General features: G+C 33.4%; 1 protein-coding gene across 1 annotated transcript; it reads left to right on the top strand.

Moving 5' to 3' along the window:
- Positions 1-6,728: 6,728 nt before the first annotated feature.
- LOC140859789 (uncharacterized) lies at positions 6,729-11,985 on the top strand. Its single transcript, XM_073262350.1, has 7 exons — positions 6,729-6,967; positions 8,089-8,177; positions 8,276-8,351; positions 8,891-8,940; positions 9,011-9,301; positions 10,718-10,756; positions 10,898-11,985. The coding sequence occupies exons 1-7, from the start codon at positions 6,814-6,816 to the stop codon at positions 11,072-11,074; spliced, it is 876 nt and encodes a 291-aa protein (XP_073118451.1). The 5' UTR covers positions 6,729-6,813; the 3' UTR covers positions 11,075-11,985.
- The last annotated feature ends 4,466 nt before the right edge of the window (positions 11,986-16,451 follow it).

Here is a 16,451-nt window from a genome sequence, read left to right as displayed (position 1 = left end):
GCCCCGTCTCGCGAACCCGAAGGATCCCATTCGGATTATACTCATTTGACCCGCAAGAATTTATATAATTTTAAATTTATTAAATAAAAAAATTTAGAAGTTTTAACAAAAAGCATTATATTTAATTTTCAACTTTACACCGATAATATTTAGGTCAAAAAAAAAAATTATTCGCACTAGTTAAAATTTGTCAACTTATATTTAATTAATAATTATTAACAAAAAAATTTTATAGTGATATTTTTTCATATTAAATATATCATAATAAAATAAATTCATTTCTGTTGAAAAATATATTATTATTATTATTATTATGTTGAATATTGAATGTTGAATGTTGAATATTGAGTTGTAAAATGTGGAAAATTAGTGTGTGATGATGTAGATGATGATGTATTAATTTTTGGACTAATCTCAAATGTGGATCTATAAATAGGTCTTCATTTGTGATGAAAAATACAATTGAGTTGAGAGAAAAATATTATAAAGTGTAGAGTTTGATATATTTTGAGTTTTGGAGTATTTACTTTTTACCGTAATTTTTTACTTTTTCACAAGACGTTATCAGCACGATCGCTCGAAGGTTCTCTATAATTTCCGACGCTCCAAAATACAAGAAGAAGTCAAAAATATTCAACAAGTAAGAATTTTTATTTTACTATTTATATATTTTATTGTGTATATATTAATATATAACATCATGTTATTATCAGAAATGAAAAAAATTTAGTTTTTTAAAAACTTGTTATAAATCCTGGGAGAATGTTAAGACGACATCTCACACTTCCAGTAAAGAAAACGACAAGTATAAAAGTCTCTAAGGTTTTTAAACAATAATGTGATATGATATATATTTATTATGTATATATACTAACTATATTAATATATAATTTCATGTTATTATATAAGAGGTTGTCTAGGACACTGACCTTATAATAACGTGATATGATATATATTTTATTGTGTATATTTAATTATGATTATCATTATATGCATCACACGATTATCACGAATTTTTATTCAACACATACTCGGTTTTTTCTTACCTCAACGATAACAAACGGCTAGTTTTTACCCTATAAATATGTTCACTCAAACTCATTTTCAATCACACCAAATTCACTCTTTCTCTCAAAATAATTTCTCCTCGATTTTTTGAAGATGAAGATGATGGCATTTCTAAGGCTATTTTTCATAACTATTATGATCATCATGCTCACGAGTTTTGTACTCACCAGCGATTTTCCACCACATAATTTTTCTCTATTTGTACACGCACTTGTAATCTTCGTTCTTCCATTATTTTGCATTGTCATATTAATGAAAATTAACTAATAAAATGCATTGTTATTTTTCTAGTACCACCATGTCAAATTTGGCAAATATTGAATTCGTTGCGCTCGATATCATTGGAAAGAATTATATGCCATGGACTTTCGATGTAGAGATGCATCTTGAGTCATTGGGTCTAAGTGATACCATCAAAGAAATTAATATATCAACCAAACAAGATAAAGCAAAGGCAATGATTTTCTTACGCCGACATCTTGATGAAGGGTTGAAATGTGAGTATCTCACAGAAAAAGACCCAATGATTTTATGGAAAGGGTTGAAAGAAAGATTTGAGCATATAAGGAAAGTGATACTTTCGACCGCCCGTGAAGAATGGAATACGTTGAGATTCCAAGACTTTAAAAGAGTCAGTGATTATAATTCTGCGATGTATCGAATAGTCTTGCAATTAAAATTCTGTGGACTTAAAGTCACAGAGATGGAAATGCTTGAGAAAATATTTTCCACTTTTCACGCATCAAATATAACTCTACAGCAACAGTATAGAGTGCGTGGTTTTACGAGATATTTTGAACTCATTGCATGTCTTCTTGTGGCGAAAAAGAACAACGAATTGTTAATAAGAAATCATCAATCCCGACCCACTGGATCAACGGCATTTCCTGAAACAAATGTCGTAATGAAAAATGAAAACCAAAATCAAAGGCATAGACCAGATTTTGGTCGTGGACGAGGTCGAGGTTGAGGAAGTGGGCGTGGGCGTGGACGTGGACGTAAAAATTATCGCGGTCGTGGTCGTGGTCGTGGCCGTGGATATGAAAATAATCGAGATAGTTATTTCAATAACTCATCTCAAAAAAACGTCATGAACCACCCACCAAAAATGCAGCATGAAAATACGAGTGAAAATGAAAATCACTCAAAAAGATCTGAGAGTGTTTGTTATAGATGTGGCACTCCAGTACATTGGTCACATATTTGTAGAAATCCTGAGCACCTATGTAAGCTCTATAAAGAATCGACAAAGGGAAAAGGAAAAGAGACCAATTTTGTTGAAGATAGTGACCATTTAATTAGTTCAACTAGTTTCAATGCTGCGGATTTTTTGAATGATTTCGAAGACATTGATTAAAAGATTGGTGGGACTAGATTATAACAAATTTGTATTTTTCATGCATTCTTGTATTATAAAGCATGTTATATTTTCATTTGTATTGTACTTAATTTTTATTTTTTGCATTTTTGTGAAGTTTGATATGGAAAATGCTATGAGCAAACATGGAAATAATATCATGGAAATTTGCATATCGGATAGTGGTACAACGCATACTATTCTGCGAGATGAACGATATTTCTTGGAAATAAAACCAACAAAAACAATGGTGAATACAATATCAGGTCCTGTAGAATTGATTAAAGGTTGTGGTAAAGCACAATTTTTGTTACCAAATGGTACAAAATTTCTGATAAATGATGCTTTATATTCACCACAATCGAAAAAAAATTTGTTGAGTGTTAATGACATATATTCTCATGGATATGATACTGCGACGATAACTGATGGAAATCATAAATATATGTGTCTTACCACATATAAATCAGGAAAGAAATATGTGGTTGAAAAATTATCAATGCTTTCTACTGGATTGCATTATACACATATAATTCCAATCGAATCAAATATGGTGGTTAATAGTTCTTCAATATTAACAAATTGACATGATCGATTGGGACATTCTGGTTCAATAATGATGCAAAGAATTATTGAAATACGCATGGTCATCCATTGAAAGACCAGAAGATCTTTCAGAATAATAAGTTTCAATGTAAAGCATGTTCTCTTGGAAAACTTATTATAAGACCATCGCCAGCTAAAATCCAAACAGAATCACCCATATTTTTTGAACGCATTCAGGGTGATATTTGTGGGCCAATTCATCCACCATGTGGACCATTTTGATATTATATGGTATTGATCGATGCCTCTAACAGATGGTCACATGTATGCTTATTGTCAACTCGGAATGTGGCATTTGCAAGATTAATGGCTCAAATAATAAAATTGCGGAATCAATTTCCCGATTATACAATCAAAAAAATAAGACTTGATAATGCTGGAGAATTTACTTTCCAAACTTTCAATGAATATTGTATGTCAATGGGAATTACTGTTGAACATCTTGTTGCTCATGTTCATATACAAAATGGATTAGATGAATCATTGATTAAACGTCTACAACTGATTGCTAGACCAATGATTATGAGAACAAAACTCCCTATTTCTATATGGGAACATGCAATTTTACATGCTGTGGCATTAATTCGCATCAGACCAAGTGCATATCATAAATTCTTCCCATTGCAGCTTGCATTTGGTAAAGAACCAAATATTTCTCATCTGAAAATTTTTGGATGTATGGTGTATGTGCCTATTTTACCACCTCAACGATAAAAAATGGGTCCTCAAAGAAAAATCGGTATTTATATCGGTTATGATAGTCCATCAATCATTCGATATCTTGAGCCTCAGACAGGCGATGTGTTTACAGCACGCTTTGCTGATTGTCATTTTAATAAAGAAATCTTCCCAATGTTAGGGGGAAAAAAGAAACACATCGAAAAAGAAATCACATGGTATGTACCATCATTGTTACATTTGGATCCAAGGACCAAACAATGTGAGAAAGATGTACAACAAATTGTGCACTTGCAAAAAAATTGCATATCAAATGCCAGATGCATTTGCAGACACAAAAGGGGTAACAAAATCATATATACATGCTGTAAATGCCCCTGATCGAATTGAAATTCCAAAGAAACAAATTGAAGACACTCATGATGTCATAAAACGCTTGAAGCGTGGAAGGCCCGTCGGTTCCAAGGATAAAAATCCTCGGAAAATAAAAGGCATAGAGAAGCACGATGATCATAAAATAGAAAATGGTGTTCCAGAAGAAACACCTGATGATGAAAATGTTCTGTCAGAACCACAAACTGACGAGAATCATGAAATCTCTATCAATTATATTAATACTGGAAAAATATGAAACCGAAAAGACATAGAAGATATTGATGAGATATTTTCTTATAATGTGGCTTGTGACATCATAAATGAAAATGAGGATCATGAACCAAAATCTTTTGGTGAATGTAAAACTCGTCATGATTGGGCCAAATGGAAAGATGTCATCCAGGTTGAATTGGATTCGCTGAATAAACATAATGTTTTTGGACCTATAGTCCTCACACCTGAAGGTATAAAACCTGTTGGATACAAATGAGTTTTTATTCGAAATCGAAATAAGAAATATGAAATAGTCAGATATAAAGCTAGACTTGTTGCACAAGATTTTTCTCAAAGGTCTGGAATTGATTATGAAGAAACATATTCTTCTGTTATGGATGCAATTACGTTTCGATATTTGATTAGTTTGGCAGTGTCTGAAAATTTGGAAATATGTCTTATGGATGTTGTTACAGCTTACTTATACGGATCACTTGATAGTGATATATACATGAAAATTCCTGAAGGATTTAAGATGCCTAAAGCACAAAGTTCAAAACCCAGAGAATTTTATTCTGTAAAATTTCAAAGATCATTATATGGGTTAAAGCAATCCGTCCGAATGTGGTATAATCGGTTAAGTGAGCATTTGATGAAAAAGAGATATGTAAATGATCCAATATGCCATTGTGTTTTCATCAAGAAAACAACATCCGGATGTATAATTATTGCTGTATATGTTGATGATTTAAACATCATTGGAAGAATAAAGAAATTCAAGAAGTTATGATGTACTTGAAGGAAGAATTCGAAATGAAGGATCTTGGAAAAACCAAGTATTGTCTGGGTTTGCAAATCGAACAAAAAGAATGTGAAATTTTTGTTCACCAGGCAAATTATACAGAAAAGATCCTTAAACGTTTTAATATGGATAAATCAAATCCATTAAGTACTCCAATGGTTGTAAGATCATTAAACATAGAAAGAATCCATTCCGTCCATGTGAAGATGATGAAGTTATTCTTGGTCCAGAAGTACCATATCTAAGTGTCATTGGTGCCCTTATGTATCTTGCAAATTACACTAGACCTGATATATCTTTTGCTGTAAATTTATTGGCAAGATTCAGTTCATATCTAACAAAGAGGCACTGGAACGGAATTAAACATATATTCCGTTATCTACGAGGAACGGCAGATTTGAGACTTTTGTACTCAAAAGACACCAATCAAAGTATCATTGGTTATGCTGATGCTGGATATTTATCTGATCCACATAAGGCACGTTCCCAAACCGGACATGTATTTATTCGTGGAGGCACCGCAATTTTTTGGCGTTTACAGAAACAAACACTCGTAACAACTTCATCAAATCACGCCGAGATTATTGCATTACATGAAGCAAGTCATGAATGTGTATGGTTAAAGTCAATGACCAAACATATTCAAATATCATGTGGATTGACAGTGGACAAGAAGTCTGTGACACTATATGAAGATAATGCTGCATGTATTGCTCAAATGAAAGAATGATACATCAAAAGTGACAGAACCAAACATATCCCCCCAAAATTCTTTGCCTACACTCAAGAGCTTGAGAAGAATAAAGATATTGATATCTGTTACATTCAATCAAGTGAGAACTCATCAGATCTCTTCACAAAGGCACTTCCCACGACGATATTCAGAAAATATATATACAACATTGGGATGCGCAATCTACGAAATATGTGAAGAATCACTCATGTTAACATGAGAGGGAGTTTACGTGGCTACACTCTTTTTTTCCTTACTATGGTTTTTATCCCACTGGATTTTTCCTAATAAGGTTTCTAACGAGGCAATATAAAACACGTAATGAAGACAATCATCATATCACGATCATCATCACAAGGGGGAGTGTTGAAAAATATATTATTATTATTATGTTGAATGTTGAATATTGAATGTTGAATGTTGAATATTGAGTTGTAAAATGTGAAAAATTAGTGTGTGATGATGTAGATGATGATGTATTAATTTTTGGACTAATCTCAAATGTGAATCTATAAATAGGTCTTTATTTGTGATGAAAAATACAATTGAGTTGAGAGAAAAATATTATAAAGTGCAGAGTTTGATATATTTTGAGTTTTGGAGTATTTACTTTTTACCGTAAATTTTTACTTTTTCACAACAATTTCAATTTTTTATAAACTCGAATTATGAATAAAGGAGTCTAGGCTCGATTAGGCTCGATCTCACATATATATATATATATATATATATATATATATATATTTTGGCGGAACGAATGTGAGATCGAGCCTAGACTCTTTTCATTGTCATCTGTGGGCCTGCCCGTAACCTACGCCAGGGGAGGCAATTGCAATTAACCAAACTTCAAGCACAGGGTTCCCATCTTTATTTGGAGCCAAAATTATGAAAGAAAAATGAGCTCTCTGCTCTGCTTTCACTTCATTGAAAAATCCCAAAAGAAATAAAATAATTCAAGAACCCTCAAAAATAGAGGGATAAATGGAGAGCAGTAGTGGAAGAGGAGTAATCTATACGAAAGAGAAGAGAGATATGAGCTTTGAAAGTCCCTTTACATTGAAAGTGGGTCAAGTTTTCACTGGTTTTGGCATTGGCTGTGGCATTGGCATTGGCGTCGGCCGCCCTTTAAATTTAGGTGGGTTTTCTATTCTCTATGTAAAGACTCTTGCTTTGCATCTTTCTTTCCAGCAAGATCGGGATCTTTTGGTGCAAATGGGACCTTTGGTTTATTTAATACCAAGAAGGGGAATACACCATCATGAATATGGGTTGGTATCCGTTGGTGTTTGGTTGTTGATTTGTTTAATGGTATTGGGAAATTCAAGAAAGTTGAAATCTTTGAGCTGTTGAATTGGTTTGTGGTCAGCTGGACAAGTGGTTGATTTATGGGTTTATATGTGTAGTTCCTTTTGTCGGAAACTTTTTCTCATTTGCCCTTTTTAGTCTTTGAAAATGTCGAGCTTTTGCATGAAAGGCAACAATTGTGAATTTTGAAAGGATTGTTTGAACCCACAGTTGGAAATGCCAATCATTCACGTGAGTTGGAATTCTGTGGTGTTTGTTATTTGCTACGTTTGTAAAGTACATGGAATGTGAGAAAGTTGAAATGTTTGAATTTTTCAATTGGTTTGCGATGAGCATCATTATTCGAAATTTTGTGAGCTCTGCATTTAAATTGATCGGATTTTGGATTTTGTGGGTTTATCATGTTGAGAGATTGGCGTGAATAGTTTTTGGTTTTCACCTCGTGTGTACAAAAGTGCTCATTTTTATTCGGATGCTATACCTTTAAATTATTGGTAACAATCGTTCACATCTCTTGTTGTTCTTATATATTTCTAAATTTACCATGAAACTACTCTTCTAAAACACCACTTAAATCTTTACATTTTGATAATAGATCGATGCCATTGAGCTGCTATACTTTTGGATAGCATAAGTTTACCTGGAAATCGATTTACTTTCTCCTCAATGAGTAAAATCGGGTTGCAAGAATCTACACAAATCACAAAAGAATATTGTCAAAATTCCATTAAAAATGTGTCAATGTCTTCCATAAAGTTGCGACATATTGAGGGTCATTTGTAGAAGAAAGATAAGGACTTCAAACTGGTGCCATTTTATCTGTTTCTTCAAACAAGGAAGCATCAGTCGGATCCAAAGATTTTGCGGATCAGATATTGCTTCAATAAATCTATCCTTTTCAAGAGCAAACTGATGCTATATTAACCATCAAACTTTTGATTGTGTCATCAGGTTCAGTACCAGTGCTGAACCAAGTTATGATTGCTGCAAGGGGTGCAACAGATGCTTTTTCTGGTGTGCAAGGACATGTTAATAGTTCTGTACGTCTCTCTGATATATTTTGTTCGGATTCTTTTGTTGCCTTTTGTCAAAGGTCTAACTCTCCAAAGTCCGGTTTGCTTATTTTTCTTACATTTAGTTGAGGAAAGTGGGTGCAAAGAACATTCAAGCAGGAATCGGTTGTGGAATAGGTTTTGGCCATGGCTTTGGAGTTGGTAGATACAATTCTTTGATATACTTTCCCTTTTCGCAAGTTCATTACTATTACTTGACGTTTGCTAATTGCTATTCAAACTTGTCTTGCTCTATACCGAGATTCACTTTGGCGTAGTACTTTTTAATTTTTAGAACCAAAAACATCTAATAAAATTTAGAAGCGTTACTTAAAGTTGACTTAGGTTCGAAAAATGAGTCAAAGCGGAACATATTTCTATAATTATCTGGTTACTTTTATTCTTTGTTGGATTGGATAATTTGACTTAAGAAATAAATTTGAAGATATGAATTCAAATATCTCCAGAAATCAGAAATTTGAAAAAAAAAACTAGCATCGCAAAAAATTTGAAACTTGTTGGCTAAAAGGATTTGAAATCAACTAATTATGTATTAGCCAAACAAATGGAATGCGTTTATGGCTGCCATTTTGAAATTCTTTCTTTTCCAATCCTCTTAACGGACAAGATGCAAGATAATTGACCACAGCCAGTGGCTATAGCTGATTAGTTATATAAATAAGACCTTTCACGAAATGCAGGTTTTGCTGTGAAGCCTCGTGTGGTGCATCAGATACAGTCACACCTTTTTGTATGTATTTATATTGTTTGCTGTTTGTTCCATCATTGTCCAAATCTTACTTTACATCCTAATTTATCAGCAAGCAGTCACACGTGTAATGGAAAAACTTGGAATTACTTCCACTTTACCAATTAATCAAGGATTTCTCCCAGCATCTTTTCAAACTAGTACGAGCATGATCAAGGATTCAGTTTCAACTAGTTCGTTTCAAGACAATGTCCACGATGGAAAAACAAGCATTCCTTTAGAAGGAACTTTAGTACCAAAAAATGATGTTGTAAAGACACAATACGGAAACCGGACAGAAATGACCATAAACAACTTCTTGACAAACCCGATTCTGAAAGAGGATACAGACCCACATGAACAAGTATGTGGAATGATGTTTTTTTTTTTAAGTTTTGGTTATTGTCTTTGCTTTGCATTTTGGTTATTGTCTTTGCTTTGCGACTAACTTAAAACCTTTTTCAGAAGAATCGTGGGTAATTTTTCGTGTCATATGAAGTCATCTATATATACGTAATTTGGTGCGCCATGCATTTGATTTACCAACAACGGTTGTATTTAATTTAAGATTAACTAGAAGAATCAGAGTTCAGATCTAGTTCTTAGTTCATCGCTGTTAGATCTACAGACAAACGGACCAAGCAGTAGCTGTCACCCAATTTAAATAGAAAAATTTCAGATTTTACATATCACCGACTGCATTCCAGATCCATTCTGAGAATAACTTATCAAGATTCAACTCTCTTGTCAATCATTTAAAATTAATAATCCATGAAAGTTAACATGATTTCTCTGGATGTTCAATAGATTCTGCTTCTGACTCTTCTCTAATTATTTTTTTCGATTGAACGAACACAAATTGATGTGCTCAATGGTCCTTGCGATATAGGAAATACAGAGGCGCCATGTGTGTGTGATATACAAATGATTTTAGCTTTTGACTCTGGCGTTGACTTTTCTAAATCATCGGCTGGATTTCTCATTGACCAAAAAGAGATAAATACCGAATGTCAGGATTGAAAAAGTAGGAATCTTTCCGATAATTACATATTTTTACTTGAATAAACGAAATGAACTAGCTAGGAATGCTAAATTTATAGGGAACTTTGAAGCTTATGCTGGGAATATGTGAGTGGAATGTACTGATTGAAACTGGAAAAAAACTGTGGATTATGCTAAATTGCTTTTCAAATGGCTGAAAACATGTATTCTTTGTTGATTGAAGTGTTAAAAAATCTTTCTTTATGTTTCTTTCCCTCTTTTATTTGGCTCAGCACCATCCCTGTATCTCTTATCTGCATCTAAGCTCTAAGTTAATGGGCCTTCCTCTTTACTTTCCCATTAATTAATCAATCAGCAAATTAAAATAATCAGTTGATGATTAATCGGCTAATGGGTTTGCACATGGGGTCTGATTTCATTAGATATCCATGTTATCTTAGCCCTTAGGCTTCTACTTTCATACCCAACCTTTCATTTTCCATCGGGCGGATTATTAAAAATATAACAGGGCTGCTAAAATTAAATATTTGGTCACAAACACTACGCGACATGTATTATCTGCTTCAACAAAGAAAGGTTGAGTTCAGCATTTAGGTGTCACTACAGTGTCATTTCAATTGATGACTATGATTGGTGCATCAGAAATTTTTTCTTCCACCTAGTCTCGTGCTTGATACAAATATCTTTTCTATTTACACTTGTGTATTATGTTTGATCTTTGTTTATTTTATCATATCTTCTAACATATATAAAGAAAAGGCTGTTATTTGTGCTGTAGGTTGAGCCTTTGCAGTTGGAAAACAACGTGCTTCAGATGGTACCAACTTTATTATTGTAGAAATAAATTTAATAAATATATGGAATTAACTCCATCGATGCATTTTATCCAAGACATTTTGTAGAAGATATTGCTCTTCAAATGGTGATGTTCTAAACTCCCACATTCTTGTGCTTTCAGGTGCTGAAACATCAGTTACTCATAGAGGAACTGATGCAAGAGAGCAAGAAGCTTCACCAGATATTGGTAGAAGAGTTGAAAGTAGATCCGAGCAAATTCCAATCGAGCTTCAGAAGTAGTAGTAAGCCCTCATGTACGGAATGTTTCGAATGCCGTAGAAAACAAAGAAGAAGATGAAATTTAATACATACTTCTACATCAATCAATCCTAAAAATCGACAAAACCAAAAAAACAAATCCTAAAAATGGGAAATTTTTTTATGGGATTTCCAATGTTCATATTCGTCTTTGGTTCTTGAAGCATATGTGGCATGGGGGATTTTTCGAAGTGTTGGATATCTGTCGGCACCATCTGCCATGATTGTCAACTGTGGCTTTGTGGTCAAAAGTAATGCTCGATGTGCTCTTAATCTTATTAGGGTAAACTTCCCACATAAGCATCAGAATTAATTCTAGAAATTGTTGGAACAATTGCTGGTGGGGGATTATTCGGTCTCGTTGTGAGCAACAATGCATAAGCTGCCATGTGTTACTGTTTATACAGTATGACAATGGAAGCATGCCACTTGAGTCGCTATGTAGTTGCGGTAATGGCATTGTTTTTAACTTTTGGTACATTGGCTTCAATTTGGTGTTAGCTTTCAAAAAAAATTCTAGACTGTATAGTAGAAATGGAAAAACCCAACCAGAAAAGCCAATGTGTGCTAGGTAAAGATAGAATAGCAGGACATGAGAAGTCCTCCATAAGTTGTCAAGATCCTGGGAATAGATTGAGGACGAATTTCTTGGCCAAGATCCTGCATTAGCTTGCTGGGAATAAAGGGTAAAGATCAAATAAAAAGTCACCGATGATTCTGCTTGGCTCTGTCTAAAGGTCAGATGCTTCTCTCTCTCTTTTTACATAGCCACAAGTCACATTGTTTCTGGGAATCTAATAATACTTCATCGAATAAGCATCTACATATCGGTTCTCAGAGGGCAGAGCTAAGGAATTGGTATCACATACCCTGTCCAGTTTGTGCTTGAAGATATGCATGCTGATAGCAGTTTAATAGCAGCAGGCCGACATGAGTTGAGCTTGAGTTAAATTTTTTTTTTTTTTTTTTTTTTTTTGGGAAAATTGCTAACCTTTAAGATTCAACACCAATTAACAGAGGAAAACTAGGCCAAGACCTTTTTAGACGATAAGAACACATGGGGTCTCGGAAATATACGAAAAACATTTGCAACATGGACGAGTCTTCTAAGAATTACTGATATGAGCTTAGGGTGAGTCGTCTGAGAATAACCTATACCATCTATGTTCAAAAGCCCCATAATAGCGCAACCTAACAGCATTCCCTTCACAATAAGTGTTACAAAGATGTACTGGAAATTTCAAAATGATAGTTAAGATATAATTGAACGCAGAACTGAAAACTCATGTATATATGGCGTAGTCATACATATATCATTCTACTGTCTAACAACATTTACCAATAAATGTTAGGTACGTTTCGATTTAAGGGAGTATTTGATGGGAGAATTTGAAATAACTCAACATTGTGGCGGATTTCAGATGGCTCGCAGAACAACTAGTTAAGATTTGAGATCCATTATCAAGCGAATTTATTCAAACAAACGAATTGATTTGTTATTATGAATTTGAAATCTTCAACTTCAAATTAATCCATTCAAATACAGCCTTGTATACTTTGGTATGCTCAAAAAATATGTTTCTTGAAAAGAGTACCAAAGATATAATTTTCTTTATTTCAAAATCATTCTTCAGATTTTTTTTTTCAATAGGTCAATGACCGCAAATGTTAAATACGATTTTTTAAAATTAACAAGTTGAAAAATGAAAAAAAGGTTTCTTAGATATGTTTTAATTAGATGATAAAGCTTGTGATGTGTGGAAAAGAAGATTATTAATTTTTTTTGGTACTATATTTGCAATTTACACCTCCATTTTTTTTTACGTGGGTCTAGTGGACATCACATAGTGAAGGACCAAGGCAAAGTTCTACTGCTAGAATCAAATTACTTTTTTTTTTAATAAAAAACTATGGATGATGAAAAAGCACATTCCCATTATCGAAAGTGAAAATTTCATCCACATATTTCTACTTCAAACTTGGACCATACTTTTACTCCTGCCACCTTTTTCCTTCAGTTCTCTATTCTTGTTGAAATCGTGGAGAAGTACATTAGTTTTTTTTTTTTTTTTTAGGTTTGAGTTAATTTGGGCTTCAATTAAATTATTTCATTTTTTTCACCGTTAATCAGAAAATTTCAAAATTTATAGGACATAGATATAAAAGAATAATAAATACTATTTATTTATAATATAGTTAAACAATCAAGCTAAAAAAACACTTAATAAAACACAAAGTTCTTATGAGACCATCTCACGACTCAATTTTGTGAGACGGATTTTTGACCGACTTGACCGATTAAAAACATTATTTTTTATGTCAAAATATTAATTTTTATTCAGATATAAATCGGATCGATTGACTTATCTCGCATATTTACATATATGAAACTGTTTCATGACTTATTGCTTTGGCAGCAAAAGTATGTATGGTACCTTGAATCTAGCTAGTGTGATATTTGTCCAATTATTACATTTTTTCCAGCCTCCTCGAAATTGAACTTAAAGGTGTAGCAAATGTTGAATTTTACCTTGCATTCGATCGAATGTTCCTTCGGGTAAAAAAGTTGCAGAGTACGTACCTTCAATGGCATGCATCATTACATGTTATATTATTGTAGCATCTAATATATAAATATGATAAATTGAAACATTGAAATTTTCAAAGAAAATGCTATGAGTGTTAACACATTCGCTTTGAAATTTCAAAATAATCTCTGCATTTTTTTTAAAAAATTTTTTTTTTCAAAAATACATTTAGGATAATTTATAATTTCAAATATATTATATAACCTAATGTTTAACTCTCATCGTTCATATAGCATAAAACTCGGTCATAATAAGAGCACATGTACAAAGGACAGCAATTAGAGACCATCAAGAAATAATACATAAATAAGTTATTCAACTTGTACATATGATAAAATTAAATAAAATATTTAACATCATAAAACCAGTGTTTAAGCTAGAAGTGCGACAGCCCCGGATAATGCCAATATAACCATGCTCAACCGGGGCGAAGTAGCGGCGGAGGGATGTGGCGGAGCAGTTGGGGATGGTCCAGGCGTCAGCCCCTGCATGGGTGGTGCCGGAGGAGGCGCTGACTTCACCGGGGCCGTTTCTGGGGTAGCTACCGAAGGCGTACTCTCCATCGCTGGTGGCATGGACATTTGTGGTGGCATGGTTGGGATAGGGATCATGGTCGGAGGAGCCACGGTCGAAAGAGGTGGTGCGGCCGTGGAGGTTGGCGGCATTGTAGGCGAGGGCGCCGGAGATTGGCCGACGGAGAAAGGTGCAAATGCAAACATTAATAATAATGCGGATACGAAGGAGGTAGCATATGAAATTAGAGCCATAAATTTTGTAAGTTGGAAGAAAGAAAGGCCTTAGTTTGTCTTGTAAAGAAAGTGGAAGTGTGAGAGGCGTAGACAAATATATATATAGAGGGGAGCTTGAGTTAAACAACGCGCGTGTGGATTTGGGAAAGGTCGATGCTTGCCCTGAACTCATGATCAATTATTCGGATCAATTTATTGACCTGCAAAAAGACTCGGGCACTACTCGAGTGGGATAGCATCGATCGATTCGTGGATTCGATAAAATATAAGGTATAAAATAATAAATTAATAAATATAAAATTAGTTACCATGTTAATTTTGTGTTATATTTCCCGTGTAGGTTAATATTAAAACAAATTTTTCTAATCGAAATTTTTAAATATTGTATATATACTATATATTATACAAACACCAGTTAATTAAAAATTCCATTAATTGTATAACTTTGTTTATTTGCAAAAATATTTTTATGAAAACTTATTATGATATCTCTAAAAAAATATTAGTCCAAGAATATGATTTAATAAATATATATATATATATGACGTAGTATTTTTTTTATTTGTGATGTGAGAATCCGCAGTCGCTACCTTGCGGTGCGCTCTGGGTAAACCCTCGGACTAACGAAATAACCTGCAAACTACGCTAGTCAGTAAATTCTACACTAGACAAACCCTGTGTGACAGGCTAGTCCAAAAATTCTTTTTTACATATATGATAAATATCGATCCTTTTAATTTTTTGTATAATTAAATATTATTCATTTCACCTCCGCTTTTTGATGCAATAATAGTCCTTAATAAGATAAGGATCTACATGCGATTCTTGAATTATTGCAAGATTTAAATATTGATCATCAACTATATTAATATATCTCTCGTACTATAAGAAAAATTGATATCAACGAAGAAAAATATAAATATTGTCGTGCCATAATTCTGCCATCAATATAATTTAATGGCGGGATTTTACCTTTTTTTTTGTTGTAAAAAAGAGACTATATTTTAGAGTCTGCTGCTAAAAAACTCATGATGGTGGGTCAGTGCAGACTTCAACCGTAGAAGTTGAAAATGAAATGTATCTGCAAGCCCCGCATGGTATTGGATCGCATACATCAATGTTGTATTCTGAAACTTTGTCATGCACCACACACTCTACTAACTCATATGTGGATATGGGCATGTGGCTGCTGCTAAAGCTGAGGCTGCTCGGCTGGTGCTGCAATTTCTAGAGTTGGGAAATTATAAGGGAGCTAGCTATTTTGCAACAATATGTTCGTTATTTGATGGAGCACATGATTATTGATTTCCAATCAATCCCCTTTTCGAGTACTAATAATGATGGTAAAACGCAAGCCCCGTCCCATTTGATATGTCATGGTTCATGGTTGTTGGAAATTTTTTGTAAGTGTTGAGTTACTTTGTGTGGCACAATACTGTCTTAATGTTTTTGTGATGATCAATGATAAACATAAAAAAATATGTTAAGATCCTTTAGTTTTGGTTATAACAAACAATAATTTATTGTATTAGATCAAGTTGTAATACGTGTATAACAAGTACAAGACCGCTCGGTTGAAGATAAAGAAGAAGTTATTCAACTGTGAAAGGAATATTTTATTCATTAAAATCTCTTAATTCTAAAAAGATTTTATTTAATATCTTTTGCATTTCTTGGACATGAAGTAATTTTATATAAGTTATTTATTTCCTTGAATAACTTGATTTGTGATATTATTAAGTTTATCATATCATATCTAATGGGTATCATTTTTATTATTGTGTAGATTTGATATGATCAAATCTAAAGAATCCTATGTATACAAGGAAACCAACAAGAGAAGGATTCTTGCCTATATATTGAGATAGACATGCACAAAGAAAAGAGAGACCGACTGAAATAGAGACACGTACTGACCGATAAAGAGATTTATGAACTTCACATACGTACGTTGAGGAAGATCTTCTGAAGCTTAGTTGAGGTCATGTTCTTACTTGTTCCCTTGAAGAATTGGAGAGCACTCGAAGTTTGAAGATCAAAGAGTGTTTCGTCTCTACAAGTTTTGGCATCAAGAGTTTTT

This window comes from Henckelia pumila, chromosome 4 (genome assembly GCF_033568475.1).
Source record: "Henckelia pumila isolate YLH828 chromosome 4, ASM3356847v2, whole genome shotgun sequence".
Lineage (NCBI taxonomy): Eukaryota > Viridiplantae > Streptophyta > Magnoliopsida > Lamiales > Gesneriaceae > Henckelia > Henckelia pumila.
This window is presented reverse-complemented; position numbering and strand designations above follow the sequence as displayed.

What these genes read in the sequence shown, in the direction of transcription:
- LOC140859789 (XM_073262350.1), top strand. Translation starts at nt 6,814, where the DNA reads ATGGAGAGCAGTAGTGGAAGAGGAGTAATCTATACGAAAGAGAAGAGA. An exon ending in AAGGACATGTTAATAGTTCT is followed by an intron (nt 8,178 to 8,275) that starts GTACGTCTCTCT and finishes TCTTACATTTAG; the next exon opens with TTGAGGAAAGTGGGTGCAAA. An exon ending in AAAACAACGTGCTTCAGATG is followed by an intron (nt 10,757 to 10,897) that starts GTACCAACTTTA and finishes TTGTGCTTTCAG; the next exon opens with GTGCTGAAACATCAGTTACT.